The sequence below is a fragment of the Oncorhynchus nerka genome, linkage group LG22, assembly GCF_034236695.1.
Source record: "Oncorhynchus nerka isolate Pitt River linkage group LG22, Oner_Uvic_2.0, whole genome shotgun sequence".
Lineage (NCBI taxonomy): Eukaryota > Metazoa > Chordata > Actinopteri > Salmoniformes > Salmonidae > Oncorhynchus > Oncorhynchus nerka.
The window spans coordinates 73,524,953-73,540,601 of NC_088417.1; the positions used below are offsets into that span (position 1 = coordinate 73,524,953).

Consider the following 15,649-nt stretch of genomic DNA (forward strand, 5'->3'; position numbering starts at 1 on the left):
GGAGGAAGGTGAGAGGATAGAACTCACTCACGGGGTACTATTCATAACACTTATAATACTCTTGGGTGTAAGCATGTACAAACATTTTGGATGTCAGCTCAAGTTAACTCCTAGACATTACACTGTAACAAGACATATTTCCATACTATGCACATCTTAGTGTATGTGAAGTACTCACTGGTTCCGGGGCGGATGTCTGACATGTCAATCAAGGGCCCTGTGTTCTGGATGAGGGCAGGATGGTGCAGAGACACACCCGTGCAGAAGCTCTGTGGATTCACTGATTGGCTGAACTCTGTGTCCGTCACTGGGGCCACTGCCTTGTCCTCACCTATTGGATGTAAGAGATGAGGAAAACATATTATGACAGTTGTTAAAAAATATCTGTGATAAACAATTAATCTCCCTTGTCAGATGTTCTCCTCATGGGCTGATTGTAACTCACACTCTACCAACACGTATTTAGTAAATTGAGAGAAATAATTTGATTGGTTAGTTAGTGTACTGTAACTAAAGGCTATTTAATTGGACAATATTCAGTCTGATCGATCTGATTAGCTGCAGTGTGTCCATACTGACCTATCTGCTTGATGCCCTCCTTGTCCTCGATGAGCAGCTGGACACGAGGGATGTCGATGTGGAGCCGGGGGCCCTGGGGAGGACCCTTCACTGGGGTGTCCATGCTGCGGTTGTTCTTACTGCTCAACACACAAAACAAGACACACACTTAGACTGGATCCACTGTCACATCAGCAGTACTTACATAGTGTACATGTATACATATATAACAGGAGTATATTGGTGATACTTTATAAGAGTTTACTGGGACTTGCAGGTATATTCAAAGATCCATCAAGATCCCCTGGAAAATGACACATCCATAACCACAGGCACCAATCAATCTAGAGTATTATCCTTACCTGATAAGCATCTCTGCAAGGCTCTTAGCATCTGTGAAAGCAAACACAAATATCTTTATTAGATTATAATGGATCATCATGTGGATTAGGCTAATTATTTTGACGTGTTACCTTTAGTGCTTCTCAGTTATTTACTCATTTACTTATGGCTCTTCCTCTCTGTTCTCCCCTCTCCCTCTTCCCTCTCTTTCCCCCTCCTTCCCTTTGTTTCTCACCTCTGAGTCGTTTGAGTCTCTTCTCTTTGCGTTTCTTGCGGATGATGAAGAGCAGGGCGACGCCCAGGGTGACCAGGATGACAGGAGAACCGATGGAGAACAGCTTCTTCACATCATCTCTGTCCTCATGGGCCGAGCTTATAGGAGGGATGGTACCTGGGAGGGAGAGAAGGGGTGAGAGGGAAAGTGAGAGGGTGGGAAAGGGGGTCAGAGGTAGATTAAAGGACTGCTTTTACCACCACTTTCAAGCCCACTCACATTCTACTCCTCCTTCTCTCCCTTTTTTGGTCTCCCTCCTTATCCCCTTCTCTTTGATGACTGTAATTAGCTCTGAATAAGAGAGTCGGCTAAAATGTACATGAAAATGTCAAAGCAGCAAGTGAGAGCAGTTATCTGGTAGAAACAGGAAGTGACTCACTGCCGTCATAGTCTGTGGTGGCAAACTGGGAGCTTTGGTTCCCACAGCCGGCGCTATTACAGGCCTTCATCTTCAGCTCGTACCAGGTGGCCTCCCGCAGCTCGCTGAGGAATAGCTGGGCCGTGGCGTTGGCCTTCAGGCTCTGCCAGGCCCACGTGCCCTTGGGCCGGAAGTCCAGCAGCAGAGCGGTGATGGGGCAGCCGCCGCTGGTCCAGCCCTGCAGGTTGAGCCCCGCGTGGGTGGAGTTGATGTGGGTGAGCAGGGGCTGCTCCTTGTTGAACACGGGCTCTGCAGGAGAAGAGAAGAGACAGGGAGATTGTCAGACTGGCGGTAACTTAAGTTAGTGTGTTAGAGTGGGGATGTAGTTTATATGAGGTAAAACACACGATGTGAGGTCAAATATAAAATCATGCTGTGTTAAAATTAAACTATTTCTGCTCCTTCCTCCGCTACACCCTCTCTCACCTTCCCCCCTTCCCCTTGATCTTTCCTTTTCCCTCACCTCGTCCGTGGGTCTTAGCCTCGATGATCTCAGAGATGCGTCCTGAGCCCACACTGTTCTTGGCTGCCAATTTGACCTTGTACCAGGTCCCACAGCGCAGGTTGTCCAGCCTGAAGGAACGCTCACTGGAACTAATGAACACATCCCTCCACTCCTCTGTGTTGTCCACTGAGTACTGCAGGACGAAACCTGAGGACACACAGGGATACACTACAGAATCATTTAAGCATTTCTTTATAATCTGCCGAATATACAAATAAACCATTTAAAAAACAATGAAATACTGTAAATGTCTATCAATTATAATATCGTCCCAGTTCAATTATTAAAGCCATATTACACAACCTGCACATACTCCACTGAGGCAAAATCAGGTCAGCTCTAACGGCTGTTACACCCCTTGAACACCAGGGGGAGATAAAGGATTTAGAATGTCCTCAGTGATACAGTACCTTCTTTTGCTAGTATATCAGACATTAGGAGCTAAAAGTTAACACATTGATGGGAACCGAGAAAATTACACGAAAAGGTAAAAGGCTATATCAATATTATTTATATTTTTAGAGGAATTATCTCTCAGTGAGATACAGCAGGTAAAGAACTCTCCTCAGACTGATCCTAATGCACTAAGGCCCAGGGGGAGGGAGTGGTGTACCTCTGATGGAGCTGCCTCCGTTGTCCCCAGGGATCCAGGCCAGGGTGATGGAAGAGGTGGAGGTGGTGGAGACGGTCAGACGGGGCTGGTCTGGAGGAACTGAACATCCAGAGAGAGAACACAGTCAGACACAATTAGAGTCAATCAGTACCACAGAGACCAGGCACAAACAGCACACAGTTACAGTGAGCAGATTGAGGGACCAGATAGAGAGATACGATACACACACAGTCAGCGGAACACCCAGAAACCAGCTGAGACAACCCCAGAAGGTCCTCAGACCTCGCCCCACCCATACACTCAACCAGCCCAGCGTATCCCAGCTCACCTTGCACCAGTAGGTTTACTATGATGGTGTCAAAGCCCAGGGTGTTGGTGGCCGTGCACGTGTAGTACCCAGAATCCTCAGCTTTGACAGAACGTAACACCAGAGTACCGTTGGACAGGATCTGACGCTGCCCATCCACAGTCACAGGGATAGTCGAGTCCTCACTGAGACACACACACAGAGGATCCCAGTTAGATCACAATACAGCAACCTCACACCTCTATGGTAGACTTAACCCTGACCTGAACCTTATCTTCCAAAACCCAGCATTGGCACCAAGTCTAAAGTTTCTCCTAGCATTGATTGTGAGTTCCCCACTTTACTTCCATTGAGGATGAGTTAGGAGAGTTCTGACCTGTCTTTGGTCCATTTGATGGTGGGGGTGGGTTCTCCCACTGAGCTGCAGGGCAGACGGACCTCCTTCACCCAGGGAGTAGTCACTGTGCCCCCGAACGACAGGATCTTAGCTGGGGCTGCAGATAGAGGGCAGGTGACACAAGTTAAACTGGGATGTCACATATATATACACACACACACACACAAACACACACTGAATGTGCTCACGTACACATGCACATTCACACACTTAAGCACCCAGGTACATTTACAGCCAGACAAACACTCTAACCTCCCTGCTCTGTTTTCACTTTCTTGATGTGTAAACATCTTTCTCTAGTGTTTGCTGAGTGATCCTGGTATTGTGTAGGTTAGCCTGGAGGGTTTCCTTTTACCCACTGTTATGAGAGCAGAGCAGAGCATTGGAGTCCCCCCCCCCCTCCTATCCCTCCGTCTCGCTCAGTCCATCCATGCTCCATAGATTCTCCCCAGTATTGATCCCTGTCCACCCCCCTCCCTAAGGGCCAGTTTACTGGGTAGGCCCTGTTCATCACCACATAATTAACAACAGTTTTCCTGCTACACCGCCAGCCCTCAATCAATACTACAGCTGTCAGTCAATAGAGAGAGAGGGAGAGAGAGAGAGAGAGAGAGAGAGAGAGAGAGAGAGAGAGAGGAAGAACGTGGGATATAGAGGGAGAGAGGGAGAGAGAAGAGAGAAAGAAAGACAAGAGAGAGGAGAAAGGTACAGAGAGACAGATGAAAGCCCTCTGTGTAAGACAGACTATTTCTGAAATTCTTCTTCCTCTTTTTTCTTCTTCTCTTTTTAAATAACCTTTACACAAATCCCTCCATCCCTCCTCAATTACCCCTCGCCCCCTCCTCCCTTACCTTTCCCAGCAGGCTCCACGGTGACCTTTTCACTGATGTTGCCGCGGCCAGCAGTTGTCACGGCGGAGGCCCAGATGAGGTACTGTTTACCGCGGGTCAGATGGGTGATCCTGTAGAACAACATCTCTGGGTTGGCCTCATACTCACTGGGAGCCTGGGGGAGAGAGATACAGGTCCGATTATTAACACTGTGTAATACCATGGTATAATGGTACAGTAGCACTTTGGAGGGGCTGCTTGGCATATATGGTCTAATGGCATGAGGGAAGCCCAGATGACTTGAAAGAGAACTAAGGAGTTTAGAACTAAGGAGTATAACTCATGCATGTATGCAGGCACGCAACACACACACACACAGCCGTGTTTACTTGAACATGGCTTTAGTACCCAGTCTCTCTCTCTCACACACACACACACACACACACACACACACGCACACACGCACACACACACGCACACGCACACACACACGCACACACACGCACCACCTCCCTCATCTGTTCACCACTCAATACCCATCTTCACCTCTTTTTCCATTTGCCTCATTTACCTTTTTCTCTCTTTCTCTCTCCCTCCCTATCTCAGCCTCTACCCAGGCTTGCTGGAGAGCAGGGTGGGTATGACAGAGGGATAGAGAGAAGAAGGGAGGGGAGGAGGGAGAAGGGGTGAATGTGGGGCTCTGGGGGGGTGAGTAACAGGAACATTAGAACATTCCTCCAGCGTGGAGGCAGCAGTGTCGTGGTGATCCAGGGAGTGATACAGAGAGATAATGAAAAGAGGAACAAAAGCACTCTCATCTCTGTGTGACTGATACCCTGCTCTGCTCCTCCCTCCCTCGTCTCCCTCCCCCGTCTCCCTCCTCTTCTCCATGCTCATTTACATGGTACTCATCCACATAGGGTGAGGATTTGTGAATGATAAGAAAGTGGAATTCTTCCATGATAGCAGGATTTTATTGGATCGTGTGTGTGTGGTCTGAATGTGTGCCACCAGAAAATGAGTGTGTGTGTGTATGTGTGTGTGAGAGAGAGAGAATAATGTAGATGTGTGAAAACTGCATAGCTAGTGCAGACCTGTGTGTATGAGAGCTCCTGATGCTGCAGTGGGCATGTGTGAGCTTGTTCTCTGCTTCATTTGCATATCTACGTCTCATCACGTTGCCAAGACAACCTCATCTGTTCATCTGGGAGGGCAGGAAATAAAGCGACGGTGCAAACACAGTGAGATAGAGACACACCCAAACACCCCCCACACACACACACACACGCACACACACACACACCCAAACACACACACACACACACACACACACACACACACACACACACACACACACACACACACACTGAGTGTTGGTTACTAATGAATTATCCATCAAGTGCTATATCATGCATTCACATCATGTCCTGTCATTAGGGCATTAATTCTCTGCCTCTCCAGTACCTGTAACTGCGCCTCCCCCATCCCATACTCTGCCCTCTCAGTGGTACTTACCGGTTGTCCGGAGCCTGGGCTGGAGCAGTAGATGGTGTACTTGCGGATGACACCATTGGGTTTAAGGGGGGGTAGCCAGGACACGACCACACTGTTGGGAGATGAGGGCACGGCTTTGATACCAGCTGGAGGACCTGGGACTGGAGAGGATACACAACACATAGACAGGTCAGCAGAGCTGTGTGTGTGTGTGTGTGTGTGTGTGTGTGTGTGTGTGTGTGTGTGTGTGTGTGTGTGTGTGTGTGTGTGTGTGTGTGTGTGTGTGTGTGTGTGTGTGTGTGTGTGTGTGTGTGTGTGTGTGTGTGTGCGCGAGTGTGTGTGTGCGCGAGTGTGTGTGTGCGCGTGTGTGCGTGTGTGAGTGTGTGTGTGTGTATGTGTGTGTGTGCGTGTGTGAGTGTATGTATGAGTGTGTCTTGTATGTTCCATCCAAGATGGCATAGCGGTTCAGACGTCTTTTGTCCTCGTCTTGTCGTGTCCCGTATATATATATATTTACAACTTTTTTCACATACATTTTTTTAATTTTCCATCAACTCATCTTCAAAACACTCTACTGCAACCCGCCTCACCAATTTATATTTATAAAAAAGTATTATTTACCTCAAATCTGTAATCCTCCAAGAAGCTAGCCAGAAACTCCAAGAAGCTAGCCAGAAACTAGCCAGAAGCTAGCCCAGAAGCTAATCCAGAAGCTAATCAGAAGCTAGTTCAGAAGCTAGTTAGCTTCTTTACTGGCAAATCGTTAGTATTCAGCTAACCACCTAGCGTGGCTCCTCCGTCGCGACGTTACCTGAACGCCCATCTGCGGCCTGCTAACCGTTAGCTGTCTTATTGGCTGCTATCTGAATAGACAATCGGACAATTTATTTATTTATTTGTATTATTATTATGTTTTCTTCTTGGGCCTCTATAACTATATATATTGTTTTTATTTTTGTTGTTGTTGTGTGATTTGGATTAATCCCCTCTACCACACGGAACCCCACTAATCTACTGACGGAACGCAAGAGGTGGCTAATAACAGACCTCCATCCTATGCTAGCTTGCTACCGATGGCCTGGCTAGCTGTCTAAATCGCTGTGACCCCCAACCAACCTCTCCACTCACCGGACCCTTTTGATCACTCGACTAAGCATGCCTCTCCTTAATGTCAATATGCCTTGTCCATTGCTGTTCTGGTTAGTGTTTATTGGCTTATTTCACTGTAGAGCCTCTAGTCCTGCTCACTATACCTTATCTAACCTATTAGTTCCACCACCCACACATGCAATGACATCTCCTGGTTTCAATGATGTTTCTAGAGACAATATCTCTCTCTTCATCACAATACCTAGGTTTACCTCCACTGTATTCACATCCTACCATACCTTTGTCTGTACATTATACCTTGATGCTATTTTATTGCCCCAGGAAACCTCCTTTTACTCTCTGTTCCAGACGTTCTAGACGACCAATTCTTATTGCTTTTAGCCGCACCCTTATTCTACTCCTCCTATGTAGCGATGTAGAGGTGAATCCAGGCCCTGCAGTGCCTAGCTCCACTCCTATTCATTTACATTTACATTTAAGTCATTTAGCAGACGCTCTTATCCAGAGCGACTTACAAATTGGTGCGTTCACCTTAAGACATCCAGTGGAACAGCCACTTTACAATAGTGCATCTAAATCTTTTAAGGGGGGAGGGGGTGAGAAGGATTACTTTATCCTATCCTAGGTATTCCTGAAAGAGGTGGGGTTTCAGGTGTCTCCGGAAGGTGGTGATTGACTCCGCTGTCCTGGCGTCGTGAGGGAGTTTGTTCCACCATTGGGGGGCCAGAGCAGCGAACAGTTTTGACTGGGCTGCGCGGGAACTGTACTTCCTCAGTGGTAGGGAGGCGAGCAGGCCAGAGGTGGATGAACGCAGTGCCCTTGTTTGGGTGTAGGGCCTGATCAGAGCCTGGAGGTACTGAGGTGCCGTTCCCCTCACAGCTCCGTAGGCAAGCACCATGGTCTTGTAGCGGATGCGAGCTTCAACTGGAAGCCAGTGGAGAGCGGAGGAGCGGGGTGACGTGAGAGAACTTGGGAAGGTTGAACACCAGACGGGCTGCGGCGTTCTGGATGAGTTGTAGGGGTTTAATGGCACAGGCAGGGAGCCCAGCCAACAGCGAGTTGCAGTAATCCAGACGGGAGATGACAAGTGCCTGGATTAGGACCTGCGCTGCTTCCTGTGTGAGGCAGGGTCGTACTCTGCGGATGTTGTAGAGCATGAACCTACAAGAACGGGCCACCGCCTTGATGTTAGTTGAGAACGACAGGGTGTTGTCCAGGATCACGCCAAGGTTCTTAGCGCTCTGGGAGGAGGACACAATGGAGTTGTCAACCGTGATGGCGAGATCATGGAACGGGCAGTCCTTCCCCGGGAGGAAGAGCAGCTCCGTCTTGCCGAGGTTCAGCTTGAGGTGGTGATCAGTCATCCACACTGATATGTCTGCCAGACATGCAGAGATGCGATTCGCCACCTGGTCATCAGAAGGGGGAAAGGAGAAGATTAATTGTGTGTCGTCTGCATAGCAATGATAGGAGAGACCATGTGAGGTTATGACAGAGCCAAGTGACTTGGTGTATAGCGAGAATAGGAGAGGGCCTAGAACAGAGCCCTGGGGACGCCAGTGGTGAGAGCGCGTGGTGAGGAGACAGATTCTCGCCACGCCACCTGGTAGGAGCGACCTGTCAGGTAGGACGCAATCAGCGTGGGCCGCGCCGGAGATGCCCAACTCGGAGAGGGTGGAGAGGAGGATCTGATGGTTCACAGTATCGAAGGCAGCCGATAGGTCTAGAAGGATGAGAGCAGAGGAGAGAGTTAGCTTTAGCAGTGCGGAGGGCCTCCGTGATACAGAGAAGAGCAGTCTCAGTTGAATGACTAGTCTTGAAACCTGACTGATTTGGATCAAGAAGGTCATTCTGAGAGAGATAGCGGGAGAGCTGGCCAAGGACGGCACGTTCAAGAGTTTTGGAGAGAAAAGAAAGAAGGGATACTGGTCTGTAGTTGTTGACATCGGAGGGATCGAGTGTAGGTTTTTTCAGAAGGGTGCAACTCTCGCTCTCTTGAAGACAGAAGGGACGTAGCCAGCGGTCAGGGATGAGTTGATGAGCGAGGTGAGGTAAGGGAGAAGGTCTCCGGAAATGGTCTGGAGAAGAGAGGAGGGAATAGGGTCAAGCGGGCAGGTTGTTGGGCGGCCGGCCGTCACAAGGCGAGATTTCATCTGGAGAGAGAGGGGAGAAAGAGGTCAGAGCACAGGGTAGGGCAGTGTGAGCAGAACCAGCGGTGTCGTTTGACTTAGCAAACGAGGATCGGATGTCGTCGACCTTCTTTTCAAAATGGTTGACGAAGTCATCTGCAGAGAGGGAGGAGGGGGGAGGGGGAGGAGGATTCAGGAGGGAGGAGAAGGTGGCAAAGAGCTTCCTAGGGTTAGAGGCAGATGCTTGGACTTTAGAGTGGTAGAAAGTGGCTTTAGCAGCAGAGACAGAAGAGGAAAATGTAGAGAGGAGGGAGTGAAAGGATGCCAGGTCCGCAGGGAGGCGAGTTTTCCTCCATTTCCGCTCGGCTGCCCGGAGCCTGTTCTGTGAGCTCGCAATGAGTCGTCGAGCCACGGAGCAGGAGGGGAGGACCGAGCCGGCCCGGAGGATAGGGGACATAGAGAATCAAGGGATGCAGAAAGGGAGGGAGAGGAGGGTTGAGGAGGCAGAATCAGGAGATAGGTTGGAGAAGGTTTGAGCAGAGGGAAGAGATGATAGGATGGAAGAGGAGAGAGTAGCGGGGGAGAGAGAGCGAAGATTGGGACGGCGCGATACCATCCGAGTAGGGGCAGTGTGGGAAGTGTTGGATGAGAGCAAGAGGGAAAAGGATACAAGGTAGTGGTCGGAGACTTGGAGGGGAGTTGCAGTGAGGTTAGTGGAAGAACAGCATCTAGTAAAGATGCGGTCGGCGTATTGCCTGCCTTGTGAGTAGAGGGGGAAGGTGAGAGGGTGAGGTCAAAGAGGAGAGGAGTGGAAAGAAGGAGGCAGAGAGGAATGAGTCAAAGGTAGACGTGGGGAGGTTAAAGTCGCCCAGAACTGTGAGAGGTGAGCCGTCCTCAAGAAAGGAGCTTATCAAGGCATCAAGCTCATTGATGAACTCTCCGAGGGAACCTGGAGGGCGATAAATGATAAGGATGTTAAGCTTGAAAGGGCTGGTAACTGTGACAGCATGGAATTCAAAGGAGGCGATAGACAGATGGGTAAGGGGAGAAAGAGAATGACCACTTGGGAGAGATGAGGATCCGGTGCCACCACCCCGCTGACCAGAAGCTCTCGGGGTGTGCGAGAACACGTGGGCGGACGAAGAGAGAGCAGTAGGAGTAGCAGTGTTATCTGTGGTGATCCATGTTTCCGTCAGTGCCAAGAAGTCGAGGGACTGGAGGAAGCATAGGCTGAGATGAACTCTGCCTTGTTGGCCGCAGATCGGCAGTTCCAGAGGCTACCAGAGACCTGGAACTCCACGTGGGTCGTGCGCTGGGACCACCAGATTAGAGTGGCCGCGGCCACGCGGTGTGGAGCGTTTGTATGGTCTGTGCAGAGAGGAGAGAACAGGGATAGACAGACACATAGTTGACAGGCTACAGAAGAGGCTACGCTAATGCAAAGGAGATTGGAATGACAAGTGGACTACACGTCTCGAATGTTCAGAAAGTTAAGCTTACGTAGCAGGAATCTTATTGACTAAAATAATTCAAATGATACAGTACTGCTGAAGTAGGCTAGCTGGCAGTGGCTGCGTTGTTGTTGTTCTATCTCTCTATAGTGCTGTTTCTTGTATTATGGTCTCTTGTTTCTTTAGAGGTTTCACTTTGTTGTCCTTTTTCTTTTCCTTTTTCTTCTGTCCTTATTTTGTCTTCCTTTCTTCTGTTAACTAGATATTTTTTGTTGTTATTCTTTGTAAGCTAGCTAGCTTCTTCCAATTCTTTCTTCTTCTATTCCCCAGGTGCTCTCTTTTGACGACTTCTGTAACCGTAATAGCCTTGGTTTCATGCATGTTAACATTAGAAGCCTCCTCCCTAAGTTTGTTCTATTCACTGCTTTAGCACACTCTGCCAACCCGGATGTTCTAGCTGTGTCTGAATCCTGGCTTAGGCAGACCACCAAAAATTCTGAAATTTTAATTCCAAACTACAACATTTTCAGACAAGATAGAACTGCCAAAGGGGGCGGTGTTGCAATCTACTGCAAAGATAGCCTGCAGAACTGTCCTAGTATCCAGGTCTGTACCCAAACAATTTGAACTTCTACTTTTAAAAATCCACCTCTCTAAAAACAAGTCTCTCACCGTTGCCGCCTGCTATAGACCACCCTCTGCCCCCAGCTGTGCTCTGGACACCATATGTGAACTGATTGCCCCCCATCTATCTTCAGAGCTCGTGCTGCTAGGCGACCTAAACTGGAACATGCTTAACACCCCAGCCATCCTACAATATAAACTTGATGCCCTCAATCTCACACAAATGATCAATGAACCTACCAGGTACCTCCCCAAAGCCTTAAACACGGGCACCCTCATAAATATCATCCTAACCAACTTGCCCTCTAAATACACCTCTACTGTCTTCAACCAAGATCTCAGCGATCACTGCCTCATTGCCTGCATCCGTAATGGGTCAGCGGTCAAACGACCTCCACTCATCACTGTAAAACGCTCCCTGAAACACTTCAGCGAGCAGGCCTTTCTAATCGACCTGGCCGAGGTATCCTGGAAGGATATTGATCTCATCCCGTCAGTAGAGGATGCCTGGATATTTTTTTTAAATGCCTTCCTAACCATCTTAAATAAACATGCCCCATTCAAGAAATGTAGAACCAGGAACAGATATAGCCCTTGGTTCTCCCCAGACCTGACTGCCCTTAACCAACACAAAAACATCCTATGGCGTTCTGCATTAGCATCGAACAGCCCCCGTGATATGCAGCTGTTCAGGGAAGCTAGAAACCATTATACACAGGCAGTTAGAAAAGGCAAGGCTAGCTTTTTCAAGCAGAAATTTGCTTCCTGTAACACTAACTCAAAAGAGTTCTGGGACACTGTAAAGTCCATGGAGAATAAGAACACCTCCTCCCAGCTGCCCACTGCACTGAAGATAGGAAACACTGTCACCACTGATAAATCCACCATAATTGAGAATTTCAATAAGCATTTTTCTACGGCTGGCCATGCTTTCCACCTGGCTACTCCTACCCCGGTCAACAGCACTGCACCCCCAACAGCAACTCGCCCAAGCCTTCCCCATTTCTCCTTCTCCCAAATCCGTTCAGCTGATGTTCTGAAAGAGCTGCAAAATCTGGACCCCTACAAATCAGCCGGGCTAGACAATCTGGACCCTTTCTTTCTAAAATTATCTGCCGAAATTGTTGCCACCCCTATTACTAGCCTGTTCAACCTCTCTTTCGTGTCGTCTGAGATTCCCAAAGATTGGAAAGCAGCTGCGGTCATCCCCCTCTTCAAAGGGGGACACTCTTGACCCAAACTGCTACAGACCTATATCTATCCTACCATGCCTTTCTAAGGTCTTGAAAGCCAAGTCAACAAACAGATTACCGACCATTTCGAATCTCACCATACCTTCTCTGCTATGCAATCTGGTTTCAGAGCTGGTCATGGGTGCACCTCAGCCACGCTCAAGGTCCTAAACGATATCTTAACCGCCATCGATAAGAAACATTACTGTGCAGCCGTATTCATTGATCTGGCCAAGGCTTTCGACTCTGTCAATCACCACATCCTCATCGGCAGACTCGACAGCCTTGGTTTCTCAAATGATTGCCTCGCCTGGTTCACCAACTACTTCTCTGATAGAGTTCAGTGTGTCAAATCGGAGGGTCTGCTGTCCGGACCTCTGGCAGTCTCTATGGGGGTGCCACAGGGTTCAATTCTTGGATCGACTCTCTTCTCTGTATACATCAATGAGGTCGCTCTTGCTGCTGGTGAGTCTCTGATCCACCTCTACGCAGACGACACCATTCTGTATACTTCTGGCCCTTCTTTGGACACTGTGTTAACAACCCTCCAGGCAAGCTTCAATGCCATACAACTCTCCTTCAGTGGCCTCCAATTGCTCTTAAATACAAGTAAAACTAAATGCATGCTCTTCAACCGATCGCTACCTGCACCTACCCGCCTGTCCAACATCACTACTCTGGACGGCTCTGACTTAGAATACGTGGACAACTACAAATACTTAGGTGTCTGGTTAGACTGTAAACTCTCCTTCCAGACCCATATCAAACATCTCCAATCCAAAGTTAAGTCTAGAATTGGCTTCCTATTTCGCAACAAAGCATCCTTCACTCATGCTGCCAAACATACCCTTGTAAAACTGACCATCCTACCAATCCTCGACTTTGGCGATGTCATTTACAAAATAGCCTCCAATACCCTACTCAACAAATTGGATGCAGTCTATCACAGTGCAATCCGTTTTGTCACCAAAGCCCCATATACTATCCACCATTGCGACCTGTACGCTCTCGTTGGTTGGCCCTCGCTTCATACTGGTCGCCAAACGCACTGGCTCCATGTCATCTACAAGACCCTGCTAGGTAAAGTCCCCCCTTATCTCAGCTCGCTGGTCACCATAGCATCTCCCACCTGTAGCACACGCTCCAGCAGGTATATCTCTCTAGTCACCCCCAAAACCAATTCTTTCTTTGGCCGCCTCTCCTTCCAGTTCTCTGCTGCCAATGACTGGAACGAACTACAAAAATCTCTGAAACTGGAAACACTTATCTCCCTCACTAGCTTTAAGCACCAACTGTCAGAGCAGCTCACAGATTACTGCACCTGTACATAGCCCACCTATAATTTAGCCCAAACAACTACCTCTTTCCCAACTGTATTTTATTTATTTATTTATTTTGCTCCTTTGCACCCCATTATTTTTATTTCTACTTTGCACATTCTTCCATTGCAAAACTACCATTCCAGTGTTTTACTTGCTATATTGTATTTACTTTGCCACCATGGTCTTTTTTGCCTTTACCTCCCTTCTCACCTCATTTGCTCACATCGTATATAGACTTGTTTATACTGTATTATTGACTGTATGTTTGTTTTACTCCATGTGTAACTCTGTGTCGTTGTATCTGTCGAACTGCTTTGCTTTATCTTGGCCAGGTCGCAATTGTAAATGAGAACTTGTTCTCAACTTGCCTACCTGGTTAAATAAAGGTGAAATTAAAAATTAAAAAACAATGTGTGTGTGTGTGTGTGTGTGTGTGTGTGTGTGTGCGTGCGTGCGTGCGTGCGTGCGTGTGTGCGCGTGTGTGTGTGTGTGTGACTGGGTACTAAAGCCATGCTCAAGTAAACACGGCTGTGTGCAGGGCCGTGGCTATTTCCGTGCGTGTGGGTGTTAAAGCCGTGTTAAAGTGAGCAGGGTAGTTTGCAGATTGCCAGTCTCATCCTGTGCTGTAAGCCGCTCTGGGAGGACTTGGAGGAGGTCCCCTGGGGAGAGGCCAGGCCCGGGCCAGAACAGGGCCAGCGGTGACATATGTTCACTCAGACACCGTGGTCAGCAGTTCTGCTCTCCTCGCTCTGCTCTGACACCCTACAGTCTAACTCTCTAACCCCTAAACAGATTAACACACACCAGGCTGCTCCTCATGCTCACTGCATAGCCACTTGACTGAGATGCCCAAAGAGCCTTATAACTCTATCAGTCATCAACAACATAACGCCTCAATACTCTCCCACTGTCCACACATACAGAACACTGGACCTTATTCTAAGAATACAACCCGTTCATCAGATAGAAATGCATGGGTCTCCCTGGGTTACAAGGGACAGGGTTCAAATGAATACTGTGAGGCTACACTACATTAGACCTTCCTCCATGTACTGTACTGTACAGCAGGACCTAAAGCACAAAGATTAAGGACCTATCCAACCCTAGATAGAGATCAGTAGCATTATGTGACCTGATGCACTTGACCCTGCTGGATCCTTTTACGGATTATAGTGAAGAGGGAGGACTGTTAGAGATATCCAGGACCCCCTATCTCCTCCCTCTCTATCCCACCCAGGGCAGCCTGCTCCCCCCAGTAATCCTGCTCTCTCTCTGAGCCCCCTCCATCTCCTGGGGCTCCATCTCAACCACATTATGGCAGGAATAACACCAGGGACATGAGAGGGGAGGGGAGGGAGTGAGGGAGGAGAGGGTTAGGGGCAGCCCCAAGGGGAGATGAGAGGGGGGTTATAGGAGAAATGCATAATTATCATAACTGGGCCTTCATGTCAGAATGGGAGGGGGGCGGGTTAAGCTCCATCTGCTGCCCAAAATCTGCACGTTCCCAGTCCAGACTGTCTGATCCACTGTCAGACAACCCAGTGATGAGGAGTCATATACAGTCATCCTACAGTACACTACTGCTGAACAACTAGCTACTTCTAACCATGGTCTTAACCATCACCATGACTATGCATCCCAAACCACAGCTACCAAAAGCCTTCAGAGAGAAAGGGACAACCTCAGCCTCCCAAAGAGCCTCAAATACCATGGACCAGCAGAAAAGAGCATGTGGCACAGGAGGGATAACATAGATCAAGTCTAAGGCACCACCAAGGCTAAAACAGTATATATAAGAAGTACTACAAATAGTTATCAAAGCATCTAGTAAAGCAGGGCAAACTGAGGAGGGCTAACATGTCTCTTGTCCTCCATCAATCAACCCATTTTTTCTTTCTTTTCATCTTTTGTCTCTCGCTCCTTTGCCCGGGCAGGCCCAGCTGTGCCACCTCTCCCTCTCTCCCTCCCATTCTCCTCTCTCTCCCCACCCCCCTCCTCCTCCTGTTTAGGGGAGTGAAGGAGACAGGGATTGGCCTGTAATCC

At 48.6% G+C, this 15,649-nt stretch overlaps 1 protein-coding gene across 1 annotated transcript in view; it reads right to left on the reverse strand.

The window, feature by feature from the left end:
- LOC115104785 (cell adhesion molecule DSCAML1-like) overlaps positions 1 to 15,649 on the reverse strand; it is a 112,051-nt gene that overhangs the window by 1,696 nt on the left and 94,706 nt on the right. Inside the window, exons 20-30 of the mRNA XM_065007385.1 lie at positions 5,760 to 5,899; positions 4,266 to 4,419; positions 3,394 to 3,511; positions 3,039 to 3,202; positions 2,711 to 2,809; positions 2,056 to 2,244; positions 1,554 to 1,841; positions 1,136 to 1,291; positions 921 to 951; positions 580 to 698; positions 179 to 331 (exon numbers count right to left, since the gene is read on the reverse strand). Of these exons, the coding sequence (XP_064863457.1) occupies positions 179 to 331; positions 580 to 698; positions 921 to 951; positions 1,136 to 1,291; positions 1,554 to 1,841; positions 2,056 to 2,244; positions 2,711 to 2,809; positions 3,039 to 3,202; positions 3,394 to 3,511; positions 4,266 to 4,419; positions 5,760 to 5,899 (1,611 nt within the window). The remainder of the gene's footprint in view (positions 1 to 178; positions 332 to 579; positions 699 to 920; positions 952 to 1,135; positions 1,292 to 1,553; positions 1,842 to 2,055; positions 2,245 to 2,710; positions 2,810 to 3,038; positions 3,203 to 3,393; positions 3,512 to 4,265; positions 4,420 to 5,759; positions 5,900 to 15,649) is intronic.